At 35.6% G+C, this 24529-nt stretch overlaps 1 protein-coding gene across 2 annotated transcripts in view; it reads right to left on the bottom strand.

Moving 5' to 3' along the window:
• LOC145667354 (apyrase-like) overlaps positions 1-8396 on the bottom strand; it is a 155222-nt gene extending 146826 nt beyond the window's left edge. For both annotated transcript variants that reach the window (XM_081734909.1, XM_081734911.1), the window contains exon 1: positions 8103-8396. In XM_081734909.1, coding sequence (XP_081591035.1) covers positions 8103-8274 — 172 coding nt within the window. In that variant the 5' untranslated portion in view covers positions 8275-8396. The remainder of the gene's footprint in view (positions 1-8102) is intronic.
• Positions 8397-24529: the final 16133 nt, after the last annotated feature.

The following is a 24529-nucleotide window of genomic DNA, read 5'->3' as shown; positions in this document are numbered from 1 at the left end:
CTCCCGTATTATCGCTACTACCAGGTAGTGATCAGTGTCACAATCAGCCCCTCTAAACGACCGGACGTCAATTATGCTAGATTGTCTTCTTCTATCTACTAAAACGTGATCAATTTGATTATGTGTTTTTTCCGTCTGGTGATGTCCAAGTGTATTTATGAACGTCGCGATGTGGGAGTTTTGTACTCTTCACGGTTAGGTTTTTGTCTGTTGCAAAGTTCACGAGTCTAACACCGTTGTCATTACTTTCCTTATGCAAACTTTCGTTCCCTATAATCGGTTTGAAAATATCCTCTTGTCCTACCTTCGCATTGAAATCCCCTAATAGAATCTTCATATGGTATCGCGGGAGTTGGTCAAATATCCGTTCCACTTCTTCGTAAAAACTATCTTTTATATCGTCACCCTTATCTTCAGTTGGAGCATGTACATTTAAAACAATAATATCACACTACCGTCCCTTAAGAGTAATAAAAGAAAGTCTGTAAGTAACAAATTCAACCCGTTTAATTGCTGGTAATATTCGTTTGTGAACGAAAAACCCTGTTCCTAACTGGTGATTTTTATTTCCTTCCCCGTAAAAGAACGTAAAATTTCCGGAATTCTCAGATCCATTTCCTTCCCACCTAACTTCCTGAACTCCTACTAAGTCCATCCTGTATTTCTCTAACTCACTCGTTACAGATTTTAACGCGCCTGCCCTATAAAGACTTCTAATATTCCATGTTCCAAATCTCATGTCCATTTTCTTTTGCTGATGTCGTGCCAAGTTATCAGTCCTTGTACGAGGCTTTTGTGAATGTTTCTGAACAAGTACCTTTAGCCTTACCCAAACCCCCAAGCTGTAGGACCACTCCTAGTCGTCTGTCCGCGACTGCTTATTCAGTATATTCGCAGCTAACCTCTATATCTAGAGGCCTTCTCCTCGATCCGCAACCTGAGGACGCGCCATGCCGTGGTGACAGGAACCCACGTTACACGGAACCCACGCTACTTTCATTATTACTGTATTAAACTATAGGAATACGTTAACGATTTTTTTACTTTGTATGTATTTAGGTACTATGTGTCAAAGAAGTAAATGCATGGTATTCGCGGAATAATATCGTCTGTCTGTCCCGTACTGTTACGAAAATAAAATACCACACATTACCGCATATCACTTGAGCCTGCATATTCCTGTTCTCTGATCAGTTAAAACAGTACTCCTGGAAATATATTTGTTAGGGAAAAATGTATTTTTTTATGTATTACACGAAAAACACAAGGAATGAACACAATAAAAACGAAACAAGGAAGAAGATTAGATGCAAACTGTCGCCTCTCTCGAACAAATCACTAAATGTATCATTCCTATTCTAAGCTGCATCTCCGTGGTGTAACAGATAACAATGTAGACTGAAGATCGTGTAGTTCTCAGATCGATTCCCGCAGAAGTAATATTTTCCTTTCCTTTACCAGAATAGAAGAGTTTTTTTTTTAATTTACCCAGTCATATAAGCAAACCAAATTATGTAAAAACACAACATTTCTCTTTGGCAGGAATATTAAAGTGAAGAAATATGTTCATTTCTTGAGGTCCAAACCGTGAGCAATGAACTGGTGAATAGCGCTTATCGGTATTTTTGTAAACAATGGGCAGTGAGTTGTCGTCGTCAACTCTCTACACTATAAATTTTAAAGTCATAAGTTCAGTTTCTGACAAAAGAAAACAGTCTTTTTTATTTTCAGAACGACAAAAGAAGGAATGAAAAAGTTACATAGCTGAAGCTATTGATAGGAACAGAAGAAATATATGTAAGATGTTTCTTAGTTTACACATGAAGGTAATAATATTATTACGTTTATGGTTTACAAATAGAACGATCATTTTATGACAAGAAATGGAGTATAAATATTTATCAGCCGGCGGTAGTAATGGATTTTGTTTCGCCCTTCATCTAGGTAGGAAGATGAAGTGACATCTTGAATTGAATAGTTGTTGTGACTACGATGATAAAGATAGAAGTTTGGTCACTATTTGTAATTCGTGTAGTTCTTTTAATGCTTTATGAACTGTGTATGAAGCATTAAAGTTAAGAGTAATTTATTGACGAAATTACGAGTAAAATTCTAAGATCGAGACAGCTCTGTAAAGTCTCACATAGCAAGGACAGGGATCGAAGTAATGAGGCCGGAGTAATGTGTGTGTGTCTCTCGTAGCAAATAAATCTGTCTCCCTCCTCTAACTATCGTCTCTCCTGGAGTATTGGATAGCAAGTTAGTCTGAAGATCTTGTGGTCCGCTGGTCGATTCCACTCACGCCGTAACATATTTCTTGAGCACAAGTAGAAAATGTAATAAAAATGAGTCACATGAAATCTGAAACTCCGGATGAACCAAGTGAAGGTTCATTACGTGCCTTGTTTAAAGAAACAATAAAATAGTGAGATGTGTTTATCCCTGTCTAGGAATGCGAGTATAAAGGAGAGAAGAAACCAGAATGGCTATGTTTTTTGGAAAACAAGAGGATCAACATTACTATTAATAAAAAGAGGAATAAAACATAATGCCAGTACATTAAAGTAACCTCTTTGAATATGGATACGCATGAAAGGTATAAGTGTATAAGTGAAGAAAGAAACCACAAGAGACATTTCATGGAACAAAATGAATTCGTTTGTATGCACGATAATAGTGCTGTTCATGCATCAAGACAAACGATGGAATGATGCGATTATCACTGTGAAATAATCTGTGTAGATTGGCCTCCCAAATCTCCTGATATTGACCTCACAGGACATCTTTCGGCTTCCATGGTTCAAGAATGGCAAATACGTCGACAGGACCGGGACCAGGAATTTCTTCAGGCTCACATCATAGAACTCTGGGATCATTTCCGACTGCATCCAGCAACTTGTTCCAATGTCATAGCCAGCACGAGTAAACGTCTGTCTGATGTTATTTTTAATGCCTCCTGCGAAACACGACGTGACTTCTATACTTCTTTTACCTTTTGGAGATAGTCGTAGAGGGTACGGTTGCTCAGTGGTAGATCGCTCACCTCTGACTCCAAGGGTCCCGTCATGTGAGTTTATCGTGCTCGTGAGTTTTCTCGAGTTCTCCAGTTGACTTTTTCATTCTACACTCCATCGATTTGTTCATTACTTATTTTCATACTCCCCCATCTACAGCACAGGTATGGAGAACTTAAAGTAAAGTTTCATTTATTTGCTATTGTAGTGGTATGTGAAAATTTTATTTCGTTCAATTTTTCTTTATTCAATCATCTGATTTCCTTCAAGTTTCTCAGAGAAATAAACTTCTTTGTTATGCTAATTATTAAAAATTCCACTAGAAATTGTGGTAAGAGTGAAGTTATATCTTTTGATTTTATATGGAGAACAGTTTTTACGTATTCCCCATTCATGTGTTTTTATGATATTTTAATAGTTAAGTAACTATTACATCAATGTCTAAAAGAGAAATGTTTTAATTCATTTAATTATTTTCTGTTGGTGTTTCTAAACGTGATAAAAGAATTACCTTTCATGAGTATACAAATTCAAAGAGGTTACTTTTCTTTAATGTACTGGCATTATGTTTTATTCCTCTTTTTATTAATAGTAATGTTGATCCTCTTGTTTTCCAAAAGAACATAGCCATTCTGGTTTCTTCTCTCCTTTATACTCGCATTCCTAGACAGAGATAAACACATCTTTTCACTATTTTATTATTTCTTTAAACAAGCCACGTAATGAACCTTCACTTGGTTCAGCCGGAGTTTCAGATTTCATGTGACTCATTTTTATTACATTTTCTACTTGTGCTCAAGAAATATGGTACGGCGTGAGTGGAATCGACCAGCGGACCACAAGATCTTCAGACTAACTTGCAATCCAATACTGTAGGAGAGACGATAGTTAGAGGACGGAGACAGATTTATTTGCTACGAGAGACACACAACATTACTTCGATCCCTGTCCTTATTATGTGAGACTTTACAGAGCTGCTTCGGTCTTAGAATTTTACTCGTAATTTCGTCAAAAAATTACTATTAACTTTAACGCTTCATACACAGTTCATAAAGCATTAAAAGAACTACACGAATCACAAATAGTGATCAAACTTCAACCCTTATCATTGTAGTGATAAGAACTATTCAATTCAAGATGTCACTTCATCTTCCTACCTAGATGAAGAGGGAAGCAAAATCCATATCTCTCTCTCTCTATATATATATATATATATATATATATATATATATATATATATATATATATATATATTTAGATATAGATAGAGATATATCTGTCTATCTATCTATCTATCTATATCACACACACACACACACACACACACACACACACACACACACATATATATATATATATATATATATATATATATATATATATATATATATGTGTGTGTGTGTGTGTGTGTGTATGTGTGATTCGCTCTTCACTAAAAACTTACATTGCATTATTACGGATAAAGGGTCGCTGGTACATTGCTCCCCATTTAGCTGCATGAAGAGTCCCTAAATATTGCTTTGAAAAAGTGGTAACCCTATTCTCTCAATTTCTACGACGTTAGGCGTGTATATATACTACGTAAATGTACAAGCGGTAAATTCCCTAATAAAGGAAAGCACATACTGAATATTAATTTGATATAAATATTTAAAACAAAAACTAGATTTCAACTAGCTAATACTTTAAAATAATAATTTCTTAGTAATAACCAGAACATTAATTTCGCACACTGCTAGGAAACTTTATTCAGCGTTAGCAGACACACGTTCTTCACTGTACACAAACGATAATTTGATCTGGTACGGTATACAGTCTGACCCCATGAACCGTATGTATTATTTCGGCCTTACTGAAATTTTGCGTCATTTTTATTATTTTTATTTTTTTTGATTCTGAAGGAATACTGTCATATTTTCTTCTTTACAGTGACTACTGGTATACCATTCGCCGCAGCCATGAACGTCCTTTGGGAAGGGCAGAGGAGGAAATTGCCTCCTCCCTGAGTTTGAGAAATACTTTTTAATCAATTGTATATTAATATATAAATGAAACACTTGTATCAAGGAAACATCTTGTCCCCTGAAATACGCTGCTGTCCACAAACAGTAGCATCATTTCAGATGTTACCAGGGAGTCAAGCTTGTTCATCAAAATAAGAGTTTCAGATTTTTATTAATATATAATATATAAAAAATCATAGCCACCCCAAGTTTGATAAACACATAAAAATAATCAAATGTTCATCAAACTCATGGTGCAGCAATTGCCACCTGCCTTCCCCAAATGAAGCTCCTGTCTGCAACTGGCTGTAATGTTGTTTTGGACACTGAATTCGCCTTTCATCGTTCAGAAAATACAGTAAATATAATGAAAGTGAAAAATCGAAATAAGGTAATTACTTCTACAGTATATGCATGTAAAGTGCATTGTTCATATGCACATACAGTATAAGAGTTTGACACCATCCCAAATTAAGTTAAACTACATGACAAGTTGTCTTCTGTATAGTTCGAACACAGTTGCACTAAGAAAGAAAATTATGGCATCTCTTTCGTGGATGGGGATGGTAACTTCAGCTTTGATGATTGACAAATCGATTTTTTTTCTATTTTGCCGTGCTGGAAACTAACATCAATATTATGTTTTAAAATAATTGCTATAATGCTCTACTACTTTTACTACTTCCTCGTATATAATTTCAAAGGAATGCAATAAACATGTCTAGATACAGTAAATAATAATAATAATAATAATAATAATAATAATAATAATAATAATAATAATAATAATAATAATAATAATAATAATAATAATAATAATAACGTATGTTTAAAAAGTAAACCGATTCCAGAAAAGAATTGAGTACGTTCTCCCGGAGAATAATTCTTATTTTATGGGATTTTATTTTATGTGTATCTTCACTCTTTCGACAGCTGATTCAACATTATCATTCATGATATAGAGTGATTCTTTTAAAACTCACGGATCTCATTTGGATCTAGAATTTTTAACAGAAGTCCGATTTTCATGCGGTGTGTGGCAAACGATCAAGTAAGAATGGGAGATTTATGAAACTATATTTACTGGTTTAAATTCATCCGGGGTAATATCGGCCACGCCTCAAGAAAAACAGCAAATATTCATCAGTGTACCTTGCAATTGGAATGAGATTTTGGATTTTTGAAGCGAAATTGCAGAATATAAATTAAGTGTTAGTGAGAATACAAATTAAGTGTTAGCCGTAACACCCAAAAATCCCATGTTGAATAGCTACAACCGATTTCTTGCGACAAACAACGGAGATATTTCTTGGGCGACCGAAGGAGTCGATAAATGACATTTTCCACAAGAGCTGCCTACAGGGTCCGATGCTTCCCTGTCTCACTCAGAAGCGATCCTGAATATTCCAATTTATTCACTAGCGACCATAGGTATATTATGTTACTATCTGGTGCAGAAAGGGAGGCAAATTTGTTTCTAAATTACCTTCGCGAAGCAACAACAGATTCCGTTTACCAAAAACTTTTAACGATAAACTCATGTTGCTCGAAAGAGTACACTATTCTCACTGTGTCCTGATCATACTCACACAGTAGCACAGAATTGTACAGCGCAATTCCCCATACAACGGCCCAGTTTCCTATTTCTTATTGCTATTGACCTTGGCGAGATTTCCATGTACGAAGAGAACTCAAATCTTCACACCGCACCTCACTTGATTCCAATTGTAAGGTACACTGGCGAATATTTGCGGTTTTTCTTGAGGCGTGGCCGATATTACCCCGGATGAATTTAAACCAGTAAACATGGTCCCATAAATTTCCCATTCTTCCTTGATCATTTGCCACAAACCACATGAAAATTGGACATCTGTTAGAAAATCTAGACCCAAATGAAATCTGAAAGTTTTTTTTTTTTTTTAAATCACCCTGTAGTACTGCGCACTGATCTTGTTATCATGGTTCAGATTAAACTAGATAGATTAAGCTCGGCACCGGGAAAGTCCCGGAATATAGGCTAACAAACGAGAAAAGTCCCAGAGACATAGGTAAACGTAACAATGGGTAAGTCCCAAGCATAACAATGAGAAAGTTTTGGAAACATTAGGCTTGGGTACATATACAGCACATTATTAGACCCAACACTAAAAAATATACTGCAGATGTCGCAGTTTTGGCTACACTACAACACTATATATAACTTACTCTTCACTGACTTAAGTGCACATCATTAGGGAAATACAGAAATTTATTTCGGGGAGGGGGGGAGTTCAAAGCTTTCCACTGGGATCCAAATTCAATATGAGGATAAATTATATTAAAATTTCTAAAATTAGACTAAATTTACAGAAAAGTAGGGATTTCCAGGAAATCTGGATCCCCAGAACCCACTAAATGAGTACCATACTCATATTGTGTCCTCATAGCACTGACGTGAAAGATTGAAGTAGGACCATAGAAATTCTCCTCTCATTTCTGTCATTTCCTAACGTCTCATACCTGGTAAGTAGGTAAATAAATATACTGTATAATGCAATAAAAACAAACAAAATAGATTTGGGTCCATACACCAATTCATGTTACCAGTGAGGCAGAAATATTAATTTTGCACTATTAAGTCCTATTTAAATACTAATGTTTGCGAATCGTATCATACCTACATTACGAAGTTGAGAAAAATTAGCTCAGTACTGCCCGAGAACTCTCCAGAATTTTCACAATTTACCTTAGCTTCTATAATAATAATAACAATAAAACGATTCTGGAATTGATATTTACGTAAAACTTTATAAATTCTGGAAACACCTTAGGTTCTTTGGTTCTTTTTTTTTCTTTCTTTCTTTCTTTCTCTCTTTCTTTTGTAAATATAAGTTGTTTCCGTTTCGCTTCGTGCAACGAAATCATCAGAAGATTTCCGATGCTATATTCTCTCGCAGACTATTACGTGTCTATGAAGTTGTTTATTGTTATCCGAATGAACGAATAAACATGGAGCCTGTAAATGCACATTAAAACTCTTCATACTGTTAGCTTTTCCCACATATCAAACATCTAGTTAGACTATTAAAATAAACAATTAGCTTACCTGGCAATGGGTTAAAAGATGTACAAGATGTTAAATTCTCAAGCACTGGATAAAACTGATATTTTACGTTGCTAACAAAATAAATATTAAAAATACCATTTCCTTGAGCGTGTATACAAGATACAGTAAAAACTATCAGTACAAAAGAAGTCAAGAAGAGTCTCGGTCTCATGGCACGTACAGAAATAGTCAAACACTCACAATAAATCTAGTAAAAATCTCTTTTAATCAAGAAAGTTTATTTCTTGCCCTGTACGTATAAAATTTGCGAACACTAGCTGATTATTGTCTTTCTGAGAGGGCAGTCAGATAGATAATGTAAGTATCCTGTGTCCTACTTCGTATAGGAAACAGCCAATCGATAGTATTAATTGAGTAAATAGATAACAAAGGTAGATTAAGAAAACGTAGATAATTTTCAGTTAATTTTGAGTGTTCCTCTTCATTTCCTTATTCCACAAAGATAAATCAATAGGCCTACATACAGTAAATGGCATTATATCAAATCCAAATTGATGATAAGCAATGTAACACAATATGGTGTAAATATAAGGAGCAGATAACATACTTTAGTTTTTTTTTCTTCGTTTCAAATACTACAATGACATCCTATTTCTTCCTAATCTATGATAAAATATTTGCGCAGTGAATTCACGGAAGATTCCAATCTAAATACCTGATACTTAAAAATCTACTTAATGAAATACATTCCTAGTGCGAGCTTTCATGAAAGGTTTTGAAGTTAGGGATAAAATCGAAACAAGACAAGACAGGACAACGGTATCGTCTTGATTCGGAAATCGTTTCGGTATCGGTATCGTTTCGGTATCGGTATCGTTTCGGTATCGTCTTGATTCAGAAATATACAAAGTATGTTTAAAAAGTATCGAACTTCATTTTTTCCCTAGTAAGCCCAATGAAGCGCGGGATACTTTCCTCAGCGTAGATGTAGAGGGAACACTCACTCGCAGTCGTGAATTTTTTTCCTGCCCCAGGAAGCGCCAGTCTCTCCTGACAGTCGGCCAACGAATGAAGACGTGTAGTGAACAGTGATTGGATTTTAACCCTATATGGTCAGGGGTAACGAAAAAGTAACGTTTCACAGAGGGAAGAGTAACGAGTAAGGAAAAGAGTTGCTGTGAAAAGAGACGATAGTGTCGTTTTCGTCACATTTCACTGTGTTGTTCCTGTGGGTGGATGTCCCGGGTGGAATCTATTGGAAGTTTTTCTGAGAAGATTTACTGGCGGGGTCACTGTTGTTGTTGCTGTATTCAAAACATTGTTTTCGTCGGATTAGAAGTAGGTGGTCAATTAAGTGATAACGTTGAAGAACTATTTTCTAAAACGCATACGCTTGTAAACTTTTTTAACGGTTGTAATGAAACTTTTTGCTTCAATCTGGATTTTGTTATGTTATTGCCACTTAATGTAACGTTTTCGTAACATCCGGCACTAAACCTCCAGTTTTAATTTCTTACATCAAGATGAATCCTGCTATGATTACGGTCGGAGGGCAAGGCAAAAGATTGTTACACGACCAATAGATGGCGAAAATGAAGATGAAATGCTGAGTGATTCTGGGTCAGATAATGAATATGTTCCAAATGAGGAATAAGGCCGAAGAAGTACTACCATATATTATTTTTCCACATCATCGATATGGTATTAGTTAGTAGTTAGTTATTATACAGACAAGATTGTAACAAATTTGGACTACCGGAGAAAAATGAGCGTCAACTGTATGAGTTCCGAGGAGATGTAGCAGATGTCTTATCCAAACAGAGAAAAGGTGAAAGGAAAATGTCAGAATGCCCAATCAATTTTGTTGACTTCGACTATCAGAGGAAAAGAAGAAGGCCATCTGTAGAGATAACGTAGGGCATTGGCCTGAAACTGCAAAGAAAAGAGGTAGATGTAGGAATTCTACTTTCAAGGGATGTCCCATTACTATGGGTCAGAAATGCAACGTATTCCTGTGTTTCAACAAGCGAAAGAAACGTTTCTCTGAGTTTCATTGAAACTGATACACCAATGAAGATAACCTTGAAACATTTCCAATAGTTAGTAAAAGATCAACATTTAGTATCTCATTCTATTGCTTGTATTTTACCTTATTTTTTCACGTATTGTAAAGAACCTAAAAATGTATTCATAGAAAACAAGCATTAATATAAAATGAAAATGATTTTCTAGTGTATTAGGGTACGAGTGTAAAATAAATATTCACAAATTCGTCTTGCTTATTATTAGAATCCTTCATATATTTAATCCTGTAAATGCCGAGCGTAACGAAAACGTGACGTTTCAAATTTCACACCAGTATGGTCTCATTTTACATTGAAACATAATTTTCAATTTTATGTGTCGTATGGAGTAAATGCTGTAAATATTACATTTTTTTCTTTAATGTTATAGTAATTCAGGCCATAGAGGGTTAACTTTGTGTAAAATAATAGAAAAACTTGAGCAGCGATATAGCATCAAATTTTGCCAAAAAGCTTGGTCATACCCAAGCGGAAACCATTCAGTCGGGTCCGTTACATTCAATTTTGAACGAGAATTTGAGGATAAGGAGAATGTCTGCGAAGTTTAATTCAGGCTTTCCCCGCCAAACACAACATTCTTGTGTGTCGCGAGGCTCCCTATTCACCCAACATGGCTCCATGTAACTATTTTCTAAGCTGAAAATGCCACTAAAGGGGGAATGATATGAGTTAAGAGAAGACATCATGAGGAATACGATGGCGCAGTTGTTCACCATTCTAAAAATTGTGTTCCAGAATTGTTTCCAACAATGGCAGCAGCGCTGGGAAAAGTATGTGCATTACCAAGAAGACTACTTTGAAAGGGATTAGTGTTTCAGTTGCCACATCAATAAATATATTTTTGTCAACCAAAGGTTCGATAGTTTTTGAACACACGTCGTACAATATGTCTCATCACAAATTGATAATGGTTGTTACCTTCTTGTCACAATGTGTAAAAGCATTGTTTTGGTCTCGAGAGGCAAGTTCCTTTCTGGCCTTAAGAGTCTCGAAATAATTTACTTGAACTTAAAATATTGAAAATAGTACAATCTTACAATCTGTCATTTCTTTTACTTCTTGTACTTTATTCATTGATTGCGGAATTGTTGGTGTTAATGTGCCTCTTCGTGGATTCTCATGATCTGGAATTCGATTCTCTGTAGGAGTAAGAACCCAATTAGTGGTTCGAAAAATGAATGATTTTTATCCTATTGTCCTATCGTGGATAGGATAATCATGCATTATCCTATCTACGATTATCCTATTGAGGCTAATGGGGGACGATGATTAAGGCAAGTGAATGATGATGGAAGAAGTGGCGGAACGAAAATGCGGGAGGAAACGGGGTACCTCGAAAAAACTTACTTGGCCGATGTTCGAACCTGGTACCCCACACACCAGAGGTAAGTGCTCCACCACTGAGCCACCGTGCTCCCGCAATTAGTGGTTCAAATCCCACTCAAAGCAGTAGATATCGCATCATATAGCCACGGTATTGAAAAGAAAAATCAAACACGAATTAATCAATTCATTCCACCAATAAACCACCTGTTTTGCGCTTTGTCGAAAGAAATTAATTACGTCAAATCGTAGGATTGTTGATCTTTAAATGCATTTAGGAGGAAATCGTCCGAACCAAATTCATTTCATCATTAAATTACTCTTTCTTCTGAGTTATTTTTACTAAAACTTATATATTATAAAATTTTTAATGAAAATTTCTATTTAATAAACAAACTATTATTTCCCAGAGATATTCTCCAGAACGAACCTCTCATTCGTTCTGGAATTCAGGCCATTACCATTTAACAGCAAACGAATTAGCCAATTCATAGAGTTGTAAATTATATGTTTAATTAGGAAATACACTGAAAATCATTAGGATAATCTTCAAGAAAATCATTCGAACAAAGCTTCTCTCATCTGTAAAATAGGAACTTCGTTTTCTCAACGCCTTTCATGTAGCGGATCATCATCATTGAGAAACGGCGAGGCTGAAAGCGCAGTTTTACCTATCATTCTTTTATCACCTATTGACTTGCATACTTTTGTCCTCTCACTAGTCAGTTGCGAATATATAACTTTAAAACTTCGCACCATTTTCTTTGTTCTTGTGATTTTGTTCATTCTGATCTTCTTTGGTTTTCGTTCCTGTTTATGTTTATTTTATTCTGGGACCATATGTTTTTGTACATAGGTATGGTAGTAGTTTGGTGCACCTTCTCATTCTTCTTGACCACGGAGGGGCCGCAGTAGCTCAGTGGCAGAGCGTTCACCTCTGGTGCATGAGGTCCTTAATTCGATCCCATCTCGCGCCAAGTGATCTTTGTGGTGGACAAACACCGTGTGTGGGGTTTTCTCGAGATTCTCCAGTTTCCTCCCACTTCCTTCATTCCACCATTTTCTTCATTTCTCATCATCACCGTCTCCTTCAGCCTAGCCGAAATAATAGTAGGATATAAAACTTGAATATTTCATTTCATTTTCTTCTTGACCACATTGGCCCCACACATTGGTTAAGGCGTGCCTACGGGATTGCTAGGGAAGCATCGTTAGTTCTTCTCATAAACGCTCAAATATAGTATTGGGGCTACCCGGGGTGTACCCAGCAAGTTTTTCTTCGGGGCCAAGACTTTTTCAAAGAAGCCGAACTTTTACATATTGAAAGTGAACCGAAAGACCTATTTCAGAATGTGAAAGTAATAATAACTTAGGCCTACCATGTAGACTATAAATATATATTACACATATTATTATTATTATTATTTGCAATTTAAACAGGGGATTTGACACTGTGCAAAATTAGAATCACAACTAGGAAATGTGACAATATACTATTCATAGGAAAAGAAAAAATATTTTAGGAAATCCATTTGTTTGACTTAACATTTACAGAAGGTCAATTCACCTAAGGTGGCCAATATTACAGAGCTGATGACAAGCACAACGTAGGAGAAGGAACCAGAAGTCAGTAACTTGTGAATCCAGTAGTGAGTCACGTACAACGCTGTGTGGAAATTGTTGTGGTGAACAGCTATTGTATCTGCTAAAGTGACACCTTATTGGGAAGGGTACATATGTGCACTTTCCGATGCACAATTCAGTGCGTCAGTGATTGTGAAAATGTGTGCGGCAAGGGGCAACAGTATCAGCAGGCGTACAGTAGAAAGGGTAAGCCAGCGCTGTAAAAGCACCGACCCTAAATATCAAGATCAAGTCGTGAGAGTGAAACGGAAACGGCACGCGTTGTGAGAAACATCAGGGCATCAGTTGTGAATGAAAAACCCCCACCCAAAGCAAACTTGCCACCTCATGCAGGATATCACAGAGCACAGAGTGTCGTATCATAAAGGACAATTTAGGACTGAAAAAACGTCATAAGGTAATGGGGCATAAGTTATCACCAAGGCGCATTCAAGAGAGATTCACGAACGCAAGAAAGTTGTATGAACAATACCTCTCAGGTGACCAATGGCAGTGGGTTGTCACTCTGGATGAAGCCTGGATCTACCTTGATGACATCAATAAGCCTACGGCCCATTTTTTATTCGCCACATGATGCGAAGGGGCGCGGTGAGTTCGTCCGTGAATGTCGCGAGAAGTTTTCGAAAGGCTTCATGGTGGTGGCAGATTTCTGCGCCCATAGGAAGTTGCCAACACATCGTGTGGATTCGAAGGCCAAGGTGGATGCAGCCAACTATTTTCAAACGAATATCATGGAACCCTTATACACAACGCACATCCCATAGTTGTATGGCAAGAACACCCTGGAAGGTGTGGATCCACATGGACAAAGCATTCAGTCACACTGCTCGCAGTTCTGTCGCATATTATCGGCGTATAGCCACGGAGACTGCAGACTGGTGTGTTATACCCTTCTCGTTCATATCTGTAAAGTCACCAGATGCGTTGCCGATGGATTTCTGCGCCTTTGGCCTTTTCTAAAATAAGGCCTCGCGCGAAGGCGTCCGCGTCGGGGCTCTGGAAAGCTTGTCAAGCGGTGTGATCTACAATTCCCCTCACACACGTTCGACGCGTACTGCTTCAGTGGAAATTGCGTTGCAATGCGATATTCTAGTCTCGTGGCTACCACATCGAGCACAACCATTGGTGGAGGAAGCGATTATCATGAACAGGTGAGCGCACTTGGCCATCTTAGGTGAAGTGACCTTCTGTATATGTATAAATATAACGAACAGACTTCACCCTTTCCTCCCTATTGAACTTTCTCGATCTAATTTCTTAAACTAAATCACGCTATGCTTCAGTTATTATTGGAACATTTATTTATGAACTACGAAAAAAAAGTTTTCGGAAAACCTCGTTCGAAAAAAACAGCCTAAAAGTAAAATATTAGAGTTATTTATGAAAGATTTGTTTATATCAACAAAATCGCATATTTGAGGGAATAGTAGATAATAATAATAATAATAATAATAATAATAATAATAATAATAATAATAATAATAATAATAATAATAATAATAATCATAATAATCTTAGTGCCGCGAACAACTTGTTGGTAAAAATACAGCACATTCTGTGGCGTGAGAGGAGTACATTACGACGGATAATAATATTATTAATAATAAGAAAACAGTAAAAAGAGCAACACTAATGTAAAACACAATGTAGATGTCAGTTAAGCAGAAATAATTCCTTGTCAACGCTGTAAAAATTGTCAAACTCTATCTATCTAAAATAACGAAAAGCTTAGAACAGCAGTCTTAAAATTGCATTTTAGCTTAATGTTACAAAACGTCATTACTTACGCGTAAAAACTATCAGTTAGATCTCATAAAATTTTCACTTACTTAATGGAGTAAGTCTAAATTTATGTACTTGAAGAGTCTCTCAATCTTTTTAAAATTTCACATTTCCAAGTCAGTTATAGAAATCGTGCTATTTTTTAAGCTATGATTTGGTATTTTAAAACCTATGTTTCGTAAACAGTATTCACTGATATAAGCATTATCTAATATTTTTTGCATGCATACTCCGTCAAAATTTTTTCTTCTACTCGTAAGACTCTGCAAACCTCAATAATCATTACAATATTCATAGCTATGTGAATAGTAGCTCATTTTCATCTTAAAACATAGCAGTCGAATAAAACATTTTTGTGCAGACTCTATCTCGTTTGTCAAAGTTTTGGAAATAATAATAATAATAATAATAATAATAATAATAATAATAATAATAATAATAATAATAATAATAATAATAATAAGGAAACTAACCCTGTAAATATTTTCATGGCAATAGATTTACACCAGATCATAAAACTATTATCTATACATGAACAAAATCATGAGTAGTTTTTTAAACTCATTTTGAAAATAAACTACTCTTTGTGAATATTTTCAATGCAAATGAGTTAATAAAACACCTATTAATGAATTATGAACAAAATGCCTGAGTCATTTTAGAGAAAATCGTCCGGAAGAGAGACAGTTCCAAAAATAACTACTTCTTGTAGAATTGTTCGACACAAATGAGTTATGCCATATTGTCAGATTATTAATGAAATATTTATTTACTAAATATGAACAAAATCACCTATGTCGTTTTTGATAAAACAGTCCGGAAAACTCTCCCCCAACAATGCACTAGCCCTTCTGGATTCTTCCTAGGAGAAACGACTGATACCATATTATAGGCTTGTTAGTGGAACATTGATTTATGAAATATGAACAGAAACGTTCGAGCAGTTTTGGAGAAAATCGCAAATTTTAAAATTCGCTTTACACTTATTTTTAGGGGTAGGAAGAAACATTTTTAAAAATGCCCCTAAAGAATCTTACACAAACTTTAGATTTTAACTTTTGTCTCGATATGTTGAACAGTATGGTGTCTAGGCGAGTGAACGTCTTTATATCGGGACGAACGGACAGAAGAACAGACATCCAAAGATCCGTTTTTCAGGATGTAGAGACTATGAAATGTGTAAATCTCGACTTCGATTTTTTTCATTATCATCACGGTCGAAAGTAAACCAGATAAAATGGACAAAAAATCGAAGAAAAATTAAAGATTACTCTGAGACAGCTATGCAATAGTACAGTAGGCTAATAAAATAGCAACTGTATGCATCCAGTTATGTAAATGAGAGTAACAAAATGGACTATTGGTCAGTATCAATTATGGACTCAGCGCGCTGAATCGGCTAAACCCCCTGTACAGTGATGAAAATTTTCCGGAAAATTTTCCGATTCATAAAAATATACTCCACTTATTCCTACATCGTTGTTTAGCCGTAATGTGAGGTTGAAAGTTTTCTTCTATATCTTTTCGGAAAATTTTTCGTTCTAAACAAATATCAGTGATCAAGTAACAATTCCTCAGTAATCATAAAATTGATTGACTTCATGTATAAAAATGTTAAAAAGTGAAAGATCGTTTAAAGAATCTGAAAATTTTCATGGCTCAGACAATTTTCAGTACTTTGTAGGAACAAGTGAAACAATTTTTCATGAATTGAAACAAGTGAAAGGAATTTTCAAAGATCGGAAAATTTTTATTGCGATGTAGAAACAAGTGGAAAAACTTTTCACAAGCCGGACAATTTAGGATATTATGTATAGTGATGTTAGGTGGAAAATTTTCCACTATATTTAACTGCACATTGAGCTATTAAATTCAATTCCTGTAGAGGAAAGTTAGACAGCAACAAATTATAATTTTTCAATTAGCTTCCAAGAACTGGAAAATTTTCTAATATTTCAAATTGAGAATGAAAAATTTACATCAATATTCAAACAATTGTTCTGAAAATCCGAAACTAGACAACTTCATAATTAATAGATCGCGATCCAATTTGTCGAAAGCTTTTGAAAAATCTGTATAAATTGTATCAACTGAATGATTATTATTAAGGGAATCTGATATATACTGAACGAAAGTAACAAGATTTGTAACTGTCGATCTCCTGGGATAAAAACCATGTTGATAAATTGATATATACGGTTCAACATGATTAAAAATTTTATTATAAAGAATGAGTTCAAAAACTTTGGCTATTGCCGAAATTAATGAGATTGGTCTATAATTTTCTATTGCTGTAGGATTTCCCTTCTTTCATATAGGATGAGAAAGAAAATGGACATGAGATTTGGAACATAGAATATTAGAAGTCTTTAGAGGACAGGCGCATTAAAATCCCTAACGAATGAGCTAGAGAAATACAGGATGGACCTAGTAGGAGTTCAGGAAGTTAGGTGGAAAGGAAATGGATCTATTAATTCCGGAAATTTTACATTCTTTTACGGGGAAGGAAATAAAAACCACAAATTAGGAACAGGGTTTTCATTCACAAACGAATATTACCAGCAATTAAACGGGTTGAATTTGTTACTGACAGACTTTCTTTTATTACTCTTAAGGGTTGGTGGTGTGATATTATTGTTTTAAATGTACATGCCCCAACTGAAGATAAGGATGACGATATAAAAGACAGTTTGTACGAAGAAGTGGAACGGATATTTGACCAACTCCCGCGATACCATATGAAAATTCTATTAGGGCATTTCAATGCTAAGTTAGGACGAGAGGATATTTTCAAACCGATTACAGGGAACGAAAGTCTGCATAAGGAAAGTAATGACAACGGTGTTAGACTCGTGAACTTTGCAACATCCAAAAATCTAATCGTGCAGAGTACAAAATTCCCACATCGCGACGTTCATAAATACACATGGACCTCACCAGACGAAAAAACACATGATCAAATTTATTACGTTTTAATAGATAAAATAAGGCCATCTAGCATATTTGATGTCCGGTCGTTTAGAGGGGCTGATTGTGACGCTGATCACTACCTGCTAGCAGCGATAATAAGAAAGAAATTATCGTTGAATAAAGGAAATATTCAATGTCCGAAAACTGAGAGATATAATTTTAAAAAATTAGAAGAGAGCCAGGTAAGAGAGGAATACAAGATTGAAGTTTCGAATAGATTCTCGGCCTTAGAAAATTCGGAGTGCACTAGTGCTGAGGATACTTGGATTGAAATTAAAGATAGTATTAAAATTTCAGCAAAAGAAAAATTGGGACACGCGGAAATACATATGAACAAACCATGGTTCCACAAGGAATGCATTAAACTAGCAGAGAAGTGAAAACAGGCAAAATTACCTTGGCTACAAAATCCAAATGTAACAACTACAGAAAATTCCGTAGACATCAATCGGGAAACTTCCGAAACTTTTAGAACAAAGAAACGCGATTTTTTGAAAACTAAAATTAAGGAACTTGAAGATAATAGTAAAAATAAAAACATTCGGGACATATATAAAGGGATCAACAAATTCAAGAAAGGCTATCTATCTCGTGCTTATATATTAAAGTAAGCTGACGAAAAAGTTCTCACTGATACGAATAGCATCTTAAATAGATGGATACGGATAGCATCCTTGACGACTTGCTGAACACGCAGCCAAAAACTAATGTGTGTGGAGAAAGGAGATACACACCGCAGAATCGTATATTCCAGAACCCAAACGAATAGAAATAGAAACCGCTATAAAGAAATTAAAGAAACACAAATCTCAGGGTTTAGGCGAAATTCCGGCTTAGTTAATTTTAGCTGGAGGCGAAAAATTGTGGAACAAGATATATAAACTCATTCTCCTTATCAGGAACAAGAAAGAATTGCCACAAGAGTGGAAAGAATCAATCATTGTTCCAATTTACAAGAAAGGCGACAAAACTTACTGTAATAATTATCGAGGCATTTCTCTTCTGTCAACATCCTATAAAATCCTTTCAAATATTCTATTAGCAAGATTGACCCCATACGCAGATGAAATTATTGGAGATAATCAATGTGGATTTAGACGAAATCGATCAACTATCGTCCAAATATTTACCATTCGCCAAATACTCGAAAAGAAGTGGGAACACAATACCCCGGTACATCAACTATTTATTGATTTTAGAGAGGCTTACGACTCGGTTAGGAGAGAAACATTATACAACGTTCTTACAGAACTTGAAATACCGAGAAAGCTAATTTGATTAATTAAGATATGTTTAAATGAATCCCAAAGTAAAGTACGAGTAGGAAAATTTTTGTCTATGAGCTTTCACGTCGAAAATAGTCTGAAACAAGGAGATGTGATGTCACCATTATTATTCAACTTTGTTCGGGAATACAGTATAAGGATGATCAAAGATACCAACCAGGGCCTAGAGTTGAACGGTATTCGCCAGGTTATGGCATATGCTGATGATGAAAATTTAAGAGGTGATGACAGGAGAACAATAGAAAGAAATGCAGAGATCTTATTAAATGCTTGCAGGGACATGGGTTTAGAAGTAAATGCAGAGAAAACTAACTACATAGAAGTACATCGGGACCGTAATACAGCAAATTATAGATGCGTTAAAATATTAAATAATACTTTTGATAAAGTGGATAGTTTCAAATATCTAGGATCAATATTAAGAGACGAAAATCATATTCACGAAGAAATTAAATGTCGACTAAAAGCAGGGAATTCATGTTATTATTCAGGTCAAAATCTCTTGTCGTCGCGAATTCTGTCGAGGAATTTGAAGCTTAAAATATATAAAACGTTAAATCATGCTTGTTGTTCTATATGGTTGCGAAACATGGTCGCTTTCTCTGAAAGAAGAACATAGACTGAAAGTATTTGAGAACAAGATCTTGAGACGAATATTCGGACCCAAGAGGAGCGGGAATGAGGAATGGCGGAAACTTCATAACGAGGAACTACATAATTTATACGGTTTACCAAAACATTGTTAGGGTCATCAAGTCAAAGAGGCTTAGGTGGGCAGGTTATGTAGCTAGGATGGAAGGAAGTAGAAACGCCTTCAAAGTCTTGACTGGAAGACCAATCGGAAAACGACCATTAGGAAGATCTAATCGGAGATATGAGAACAATATTAAGATGGATGTCGCAGAAATAGGAATACAAAGTAGAAACTGGATCCATTTGGCTAAGGATAGAAGTCAGTGGAGAGCTTTTTCGAACGTGGCATTGAACCTTCGGAGTCCATAACCCATAGGGTTAGTTAGTTTTTTTTTTTTTAATATAGGACGAACTTTGCTAATTTTCCAGACATCAGGATAAAGAGAAGTTTTTAATATGAGATTTTAAATATGATATAGAGGTATCTTCAAAACTTCCCCACATTCCTTAAGAATGTACGAAGGAATTAAGTCAGGACCAGAGGCTTTAGACGATTTTAACTTTTTAATGGCATTCACATAAGCTTGTTCAGTAATGGAATTGATCACTAGACAGTTAGGAACATTTACGATGGGAGAATAATACCCATTATAATTTGGACGAAATGAAGAGTAAACGCTTTTGAAATATTGAGCAAAATTATTGGCAATGGCAGAATCAGAAGTAAGTATTTGATTATTATATACCATATGACTGACTTCTAAATTATTACTTCTTTTGCTCTTAAAGTAATTCCAAAAGCAATTAGGGTTTCTTCTTAAGAGGACTCCATACCTCCACAAAAACGCGCAGAACAGACCTTCCGTTTTGAACATTTTTCTCAGTTACGACTAAAGATAGAACTATGGAGTTTTTTTTATATTCTTCACAAAACATGTCGGCACATATCCTTCAGAACAAAAATTTAAAAATTTTCATCCTTAATGAGTAAATTTGGTATAAAAATGGGGAATAAACGTCATTTTCACATGCAATTATCTCCAGAACCCCACATGCTAATAAAAATCCGTTTTGAAGGAAATGTGCATTGATCTTTGCACTTGACATTCGCACTATAACTTGTAAAGTCAGTTTTGATATATCGATACTGTACGTGGAAAACGAAACCCTTGTAACAGCGTAAAGTTTCTCTGCACTGTAGCGACATCTTGTGCTTAAAGTTCGACAGGGCCTAAGCCCCACCCACAGTAGAATTCGGAGGGATACAATAAAGTAGTTCGCGAGGGAAGATCCGCATGCGACGTCTGCTGGCAAGGGAAAGCAGCATTATTGTGTGTATTGTGTGACAGGTGTAACATTTTTTGACGTGTGAAATACGGTGGTCAGGGGCTCGATCATTCTAAACTTTTTTACTGGAACATATATTGGTTCGTTTAGCAAGGATTTCGTAACGGGGGCGTGACTTGAAATTCTGAAGGACCAGGAGCTCGATCAATCTAAAGTGCTTTAGTATCAACATATATCGGTTTGTTAGGACAATAAAATGAGGATATGTTGTCAAGTATTTAATAACAAACTATGAAGAAATTTCGAGCAAAATAATAATAAAAAAACGTAGTGAAAAAAAATTATAAACTATTTACGCCCTTCTTCTGTTTATTCAAATATAACAATTTTCCTTACATTACGATCTCAACTATTATAAAAAGTACATATTCACTATTATAAACAGTACATACTCAATAATGTCTTGTAAAGTATTTTACAATATTTGCGTTCCTTCGTTTCCCTGCGGGAGCTCATGTGGTTCGGATTCCACGTTAATCAGTAGGTCCACGTATCATATAGCCTTGCTGCTGAAAGGGACGATAAACTAAACTCAACTCAACTATATTTGCGTTCCTTTCTCTGTTGAATCAAATGTTAACAGAACTTTCTTTCCACATAAATTTTTGTTTTTATTATTCGTCAACTACTGTCTGTTCCAAATAACATATCAAAAGAGCAGTAGAAAATTGTTTTTGAAATAACATGTTTGATACTGTAAGGATGCGATGAAAAATTATGATTTTAAAAAATGTCTACGCAATTACACAACGGCACTATGCTTTCGGAAGCTTGAAATCTCCCTGACTAGTAGCAGAAATTCTGACAATTCCGTAACTTTTATAGAAATTACAAATTCCCTGTCTCTTCCAGGATATCTCGCTCACCTCGCCACCATGTATTGCAAGCAATACAAATTTCCTCATGAGAAAAAGTAACCAAAAGCTTCCTGTAGTTTATTTTTAACGCTGATCCTTTTTTTCTAATTTCATTTTGTTTAATCTTCCCTTATTTTTTTTTCATTTCTGGACTCGAAGGAGGGATTCTGACCCCCCTAAATCCCCCTTGGCTACATGGTTGTTGTCGAGCTTGAGATAAGTTCGACTGTGGTCTTATTTACGAATGGATTCAACTATATTTGGTGAAATATTGGAAATGGGTACTCCTCTTATTCGAGAACAGGATACAAATATGAAAGATGCAGTATCTCGCGAGCGAGTTCTTTGACACTTTGCATTATCTTGCATGCGGAAACACGTACGAGAACTTAAATTTGAAACAGCCATTGCACCCCAGACGCTTGGACAAATTGTTATAGAAACGTGTGAGGCCGCATTTTTCAGATTCCTGTTTTTATAATCTTCACTCTTTACCTTCCACAGTTCTGGTAAATTTCGATAAAGTTCAATAAATTCTTGCCAGAATTCTTGAATCCTATTCATTAACGCCACAGCGCGAGAAATAAGCGTTTCTACATAAGGTCTCCTACCTATAGGGCCCATACACGGTCCACGGTTTGTGCAAACAAGGCTGTTTGTGCAAATAATTTGACCGTGTATGGTGCTGTATGAACTGTTTGCGCAAACATTGGTGCAAACTTTTTCCACATCGAACTCGTTCAAAAATTGTTTACACAAACATGATGTTTGCGCAAACACGTGGACCGTGTATGGGCATGTTTGTACAAACACGAGCTTTATTTCCGAGTAAGAGGCCTAATGTACAGACGCTTATTTCTTGCGCTATAGCGTCAATGAATAGGAATCAACAATTCTGGAGAGAATTTATTGAACTTTATCGAAATTTATTCAACAATAGGAATCAACAATTTTCGAACGAGTTCGATGTGGAAAATGTTTGCACAAACGTTTGCGCAAACAGTTCATACAGCTCCATACACGGTCAAACTGTTTGCACAAACCGTGGACCGTGTATGAACCCTATAAGAGATGAATCCTAAGGTTTCGGAAACGCAACCATTGCACATACTGAATAAAGTGTGTAACACAGTGGTTTCCATTTCATGAATTTTTGGCGATTGTATGCATTTACACATTATTCACAGATATAGCAGTCTTTTTTGTAATTAGAGCTCAGATATTTGCTATAATTACGACTCGCTTTTTAAAAAATACGATAAACAAAAAACGCGTAAAAAATGCTTGTCATAAACGTGGAAAATGCACTGAAAGAGCCTTAAAATATATTATGACGTCAAATATTATTCTAAAATATGCTATTTTCACTGTACCTTAGCTGAGATTTACTACAAATATTTGAATTAAAGTACGTCAAAATAAGTTTGAATTAAAGTACGTCTCCTTGTAACGTAAAATTATACCTACGCAATACTTTTATGATATGTTTGATAAAGCGAAACAAAATTATAGGTTCACACGAGAGGTCATTGTTGAACTGTAGTTAGGGTGACCAAATCGTCAACTAGAAAAAACGGGACACCTTTTATTTCTGGATAGGTTGCTCCCCTAAATATATTTTTTAGCCTCTCCGTTCTCTCTCTCTCATTTTGAATCTCTCACAAAAAAAGGGCAAATTTACACTTTTTCAGCTAACAAAAAATGAAATATTTGAAAACATTACTAAAAATATATGAGCGCTCAAATCTATCATCAACAGGATTTATAATTACTCTCAGCATCGGATTCCAACTCCTTTTATTTGCATTGTCTTACTTTTAAACATTATTTCATTTACAACTAGTTTTCTTTTTTACTTTCACTTTTATAGTTCTATACTTCTGGTCACCTTTCGTAAATGGAAGTATGTTACATCTTAGTCAAATCACGGAAACACTGTACTGTACTGATGACAGCTCCTCAATCTTTCACCGCCCGAAACAGAGTAAAAACAGGTTACATTTGTTCTCCATAAGACTTTCAGCCCCTTGCGCTGTCGTCTGCGGAGCGGGGAGGCCTAGGAGGGAAAACAGTGCAACCACCACATCCAATATTGCAAACGTCGTAATGACGTTGCTCAGTAATTAGACATATTCCAATATAATCATATAGCTTAGAAAATAATAATATAAATTAGGAAATTTTAGCGATTCGGAAGGTTTCTTGTACGCAATGTACCTAAATACGGTACATTTTGGTGTCCCGGGGGAAGTTTTCGGGACACCGGGAATGGTAGTGAAAAAACGGGACAATCCCGTTTTTACGGGACGATTGGTCACCCTAACTGTAGTGCAATTTTTATATAGTGCGAATGTTATATCGACTTGTGGAAAAACAGTAGGGAAACTGTAGTCGCGTTCTTCTTCTTCTTAATAATAATAATAATAAACTGAAAAGCGCGAAAAATGTGCAGAAAAGTTCTAAAACGGCAAACAGCAAGAATGCCAAAAATACTTTTACGATGAAAGTCAAGAGCGTTATTTTTCTCATTATATGAACAG

Source organism: Thermobia domestica, chromosome 1 (assembly GCF_964235325.1).
Source record: "Thermobia domestica chromosome 1, izTheDome1.hap1.1, whole genome shotgun sequence".
Lineage (NCBI taxonomy): Eukaryota > Metazoa > Arthropoda > Insecta > Zygentoma > Lepismatidae > Thermobia > Thermobia domestica.
This window is presented reverse-complemented; position numbering and strand designations above follow the sequence as displayed.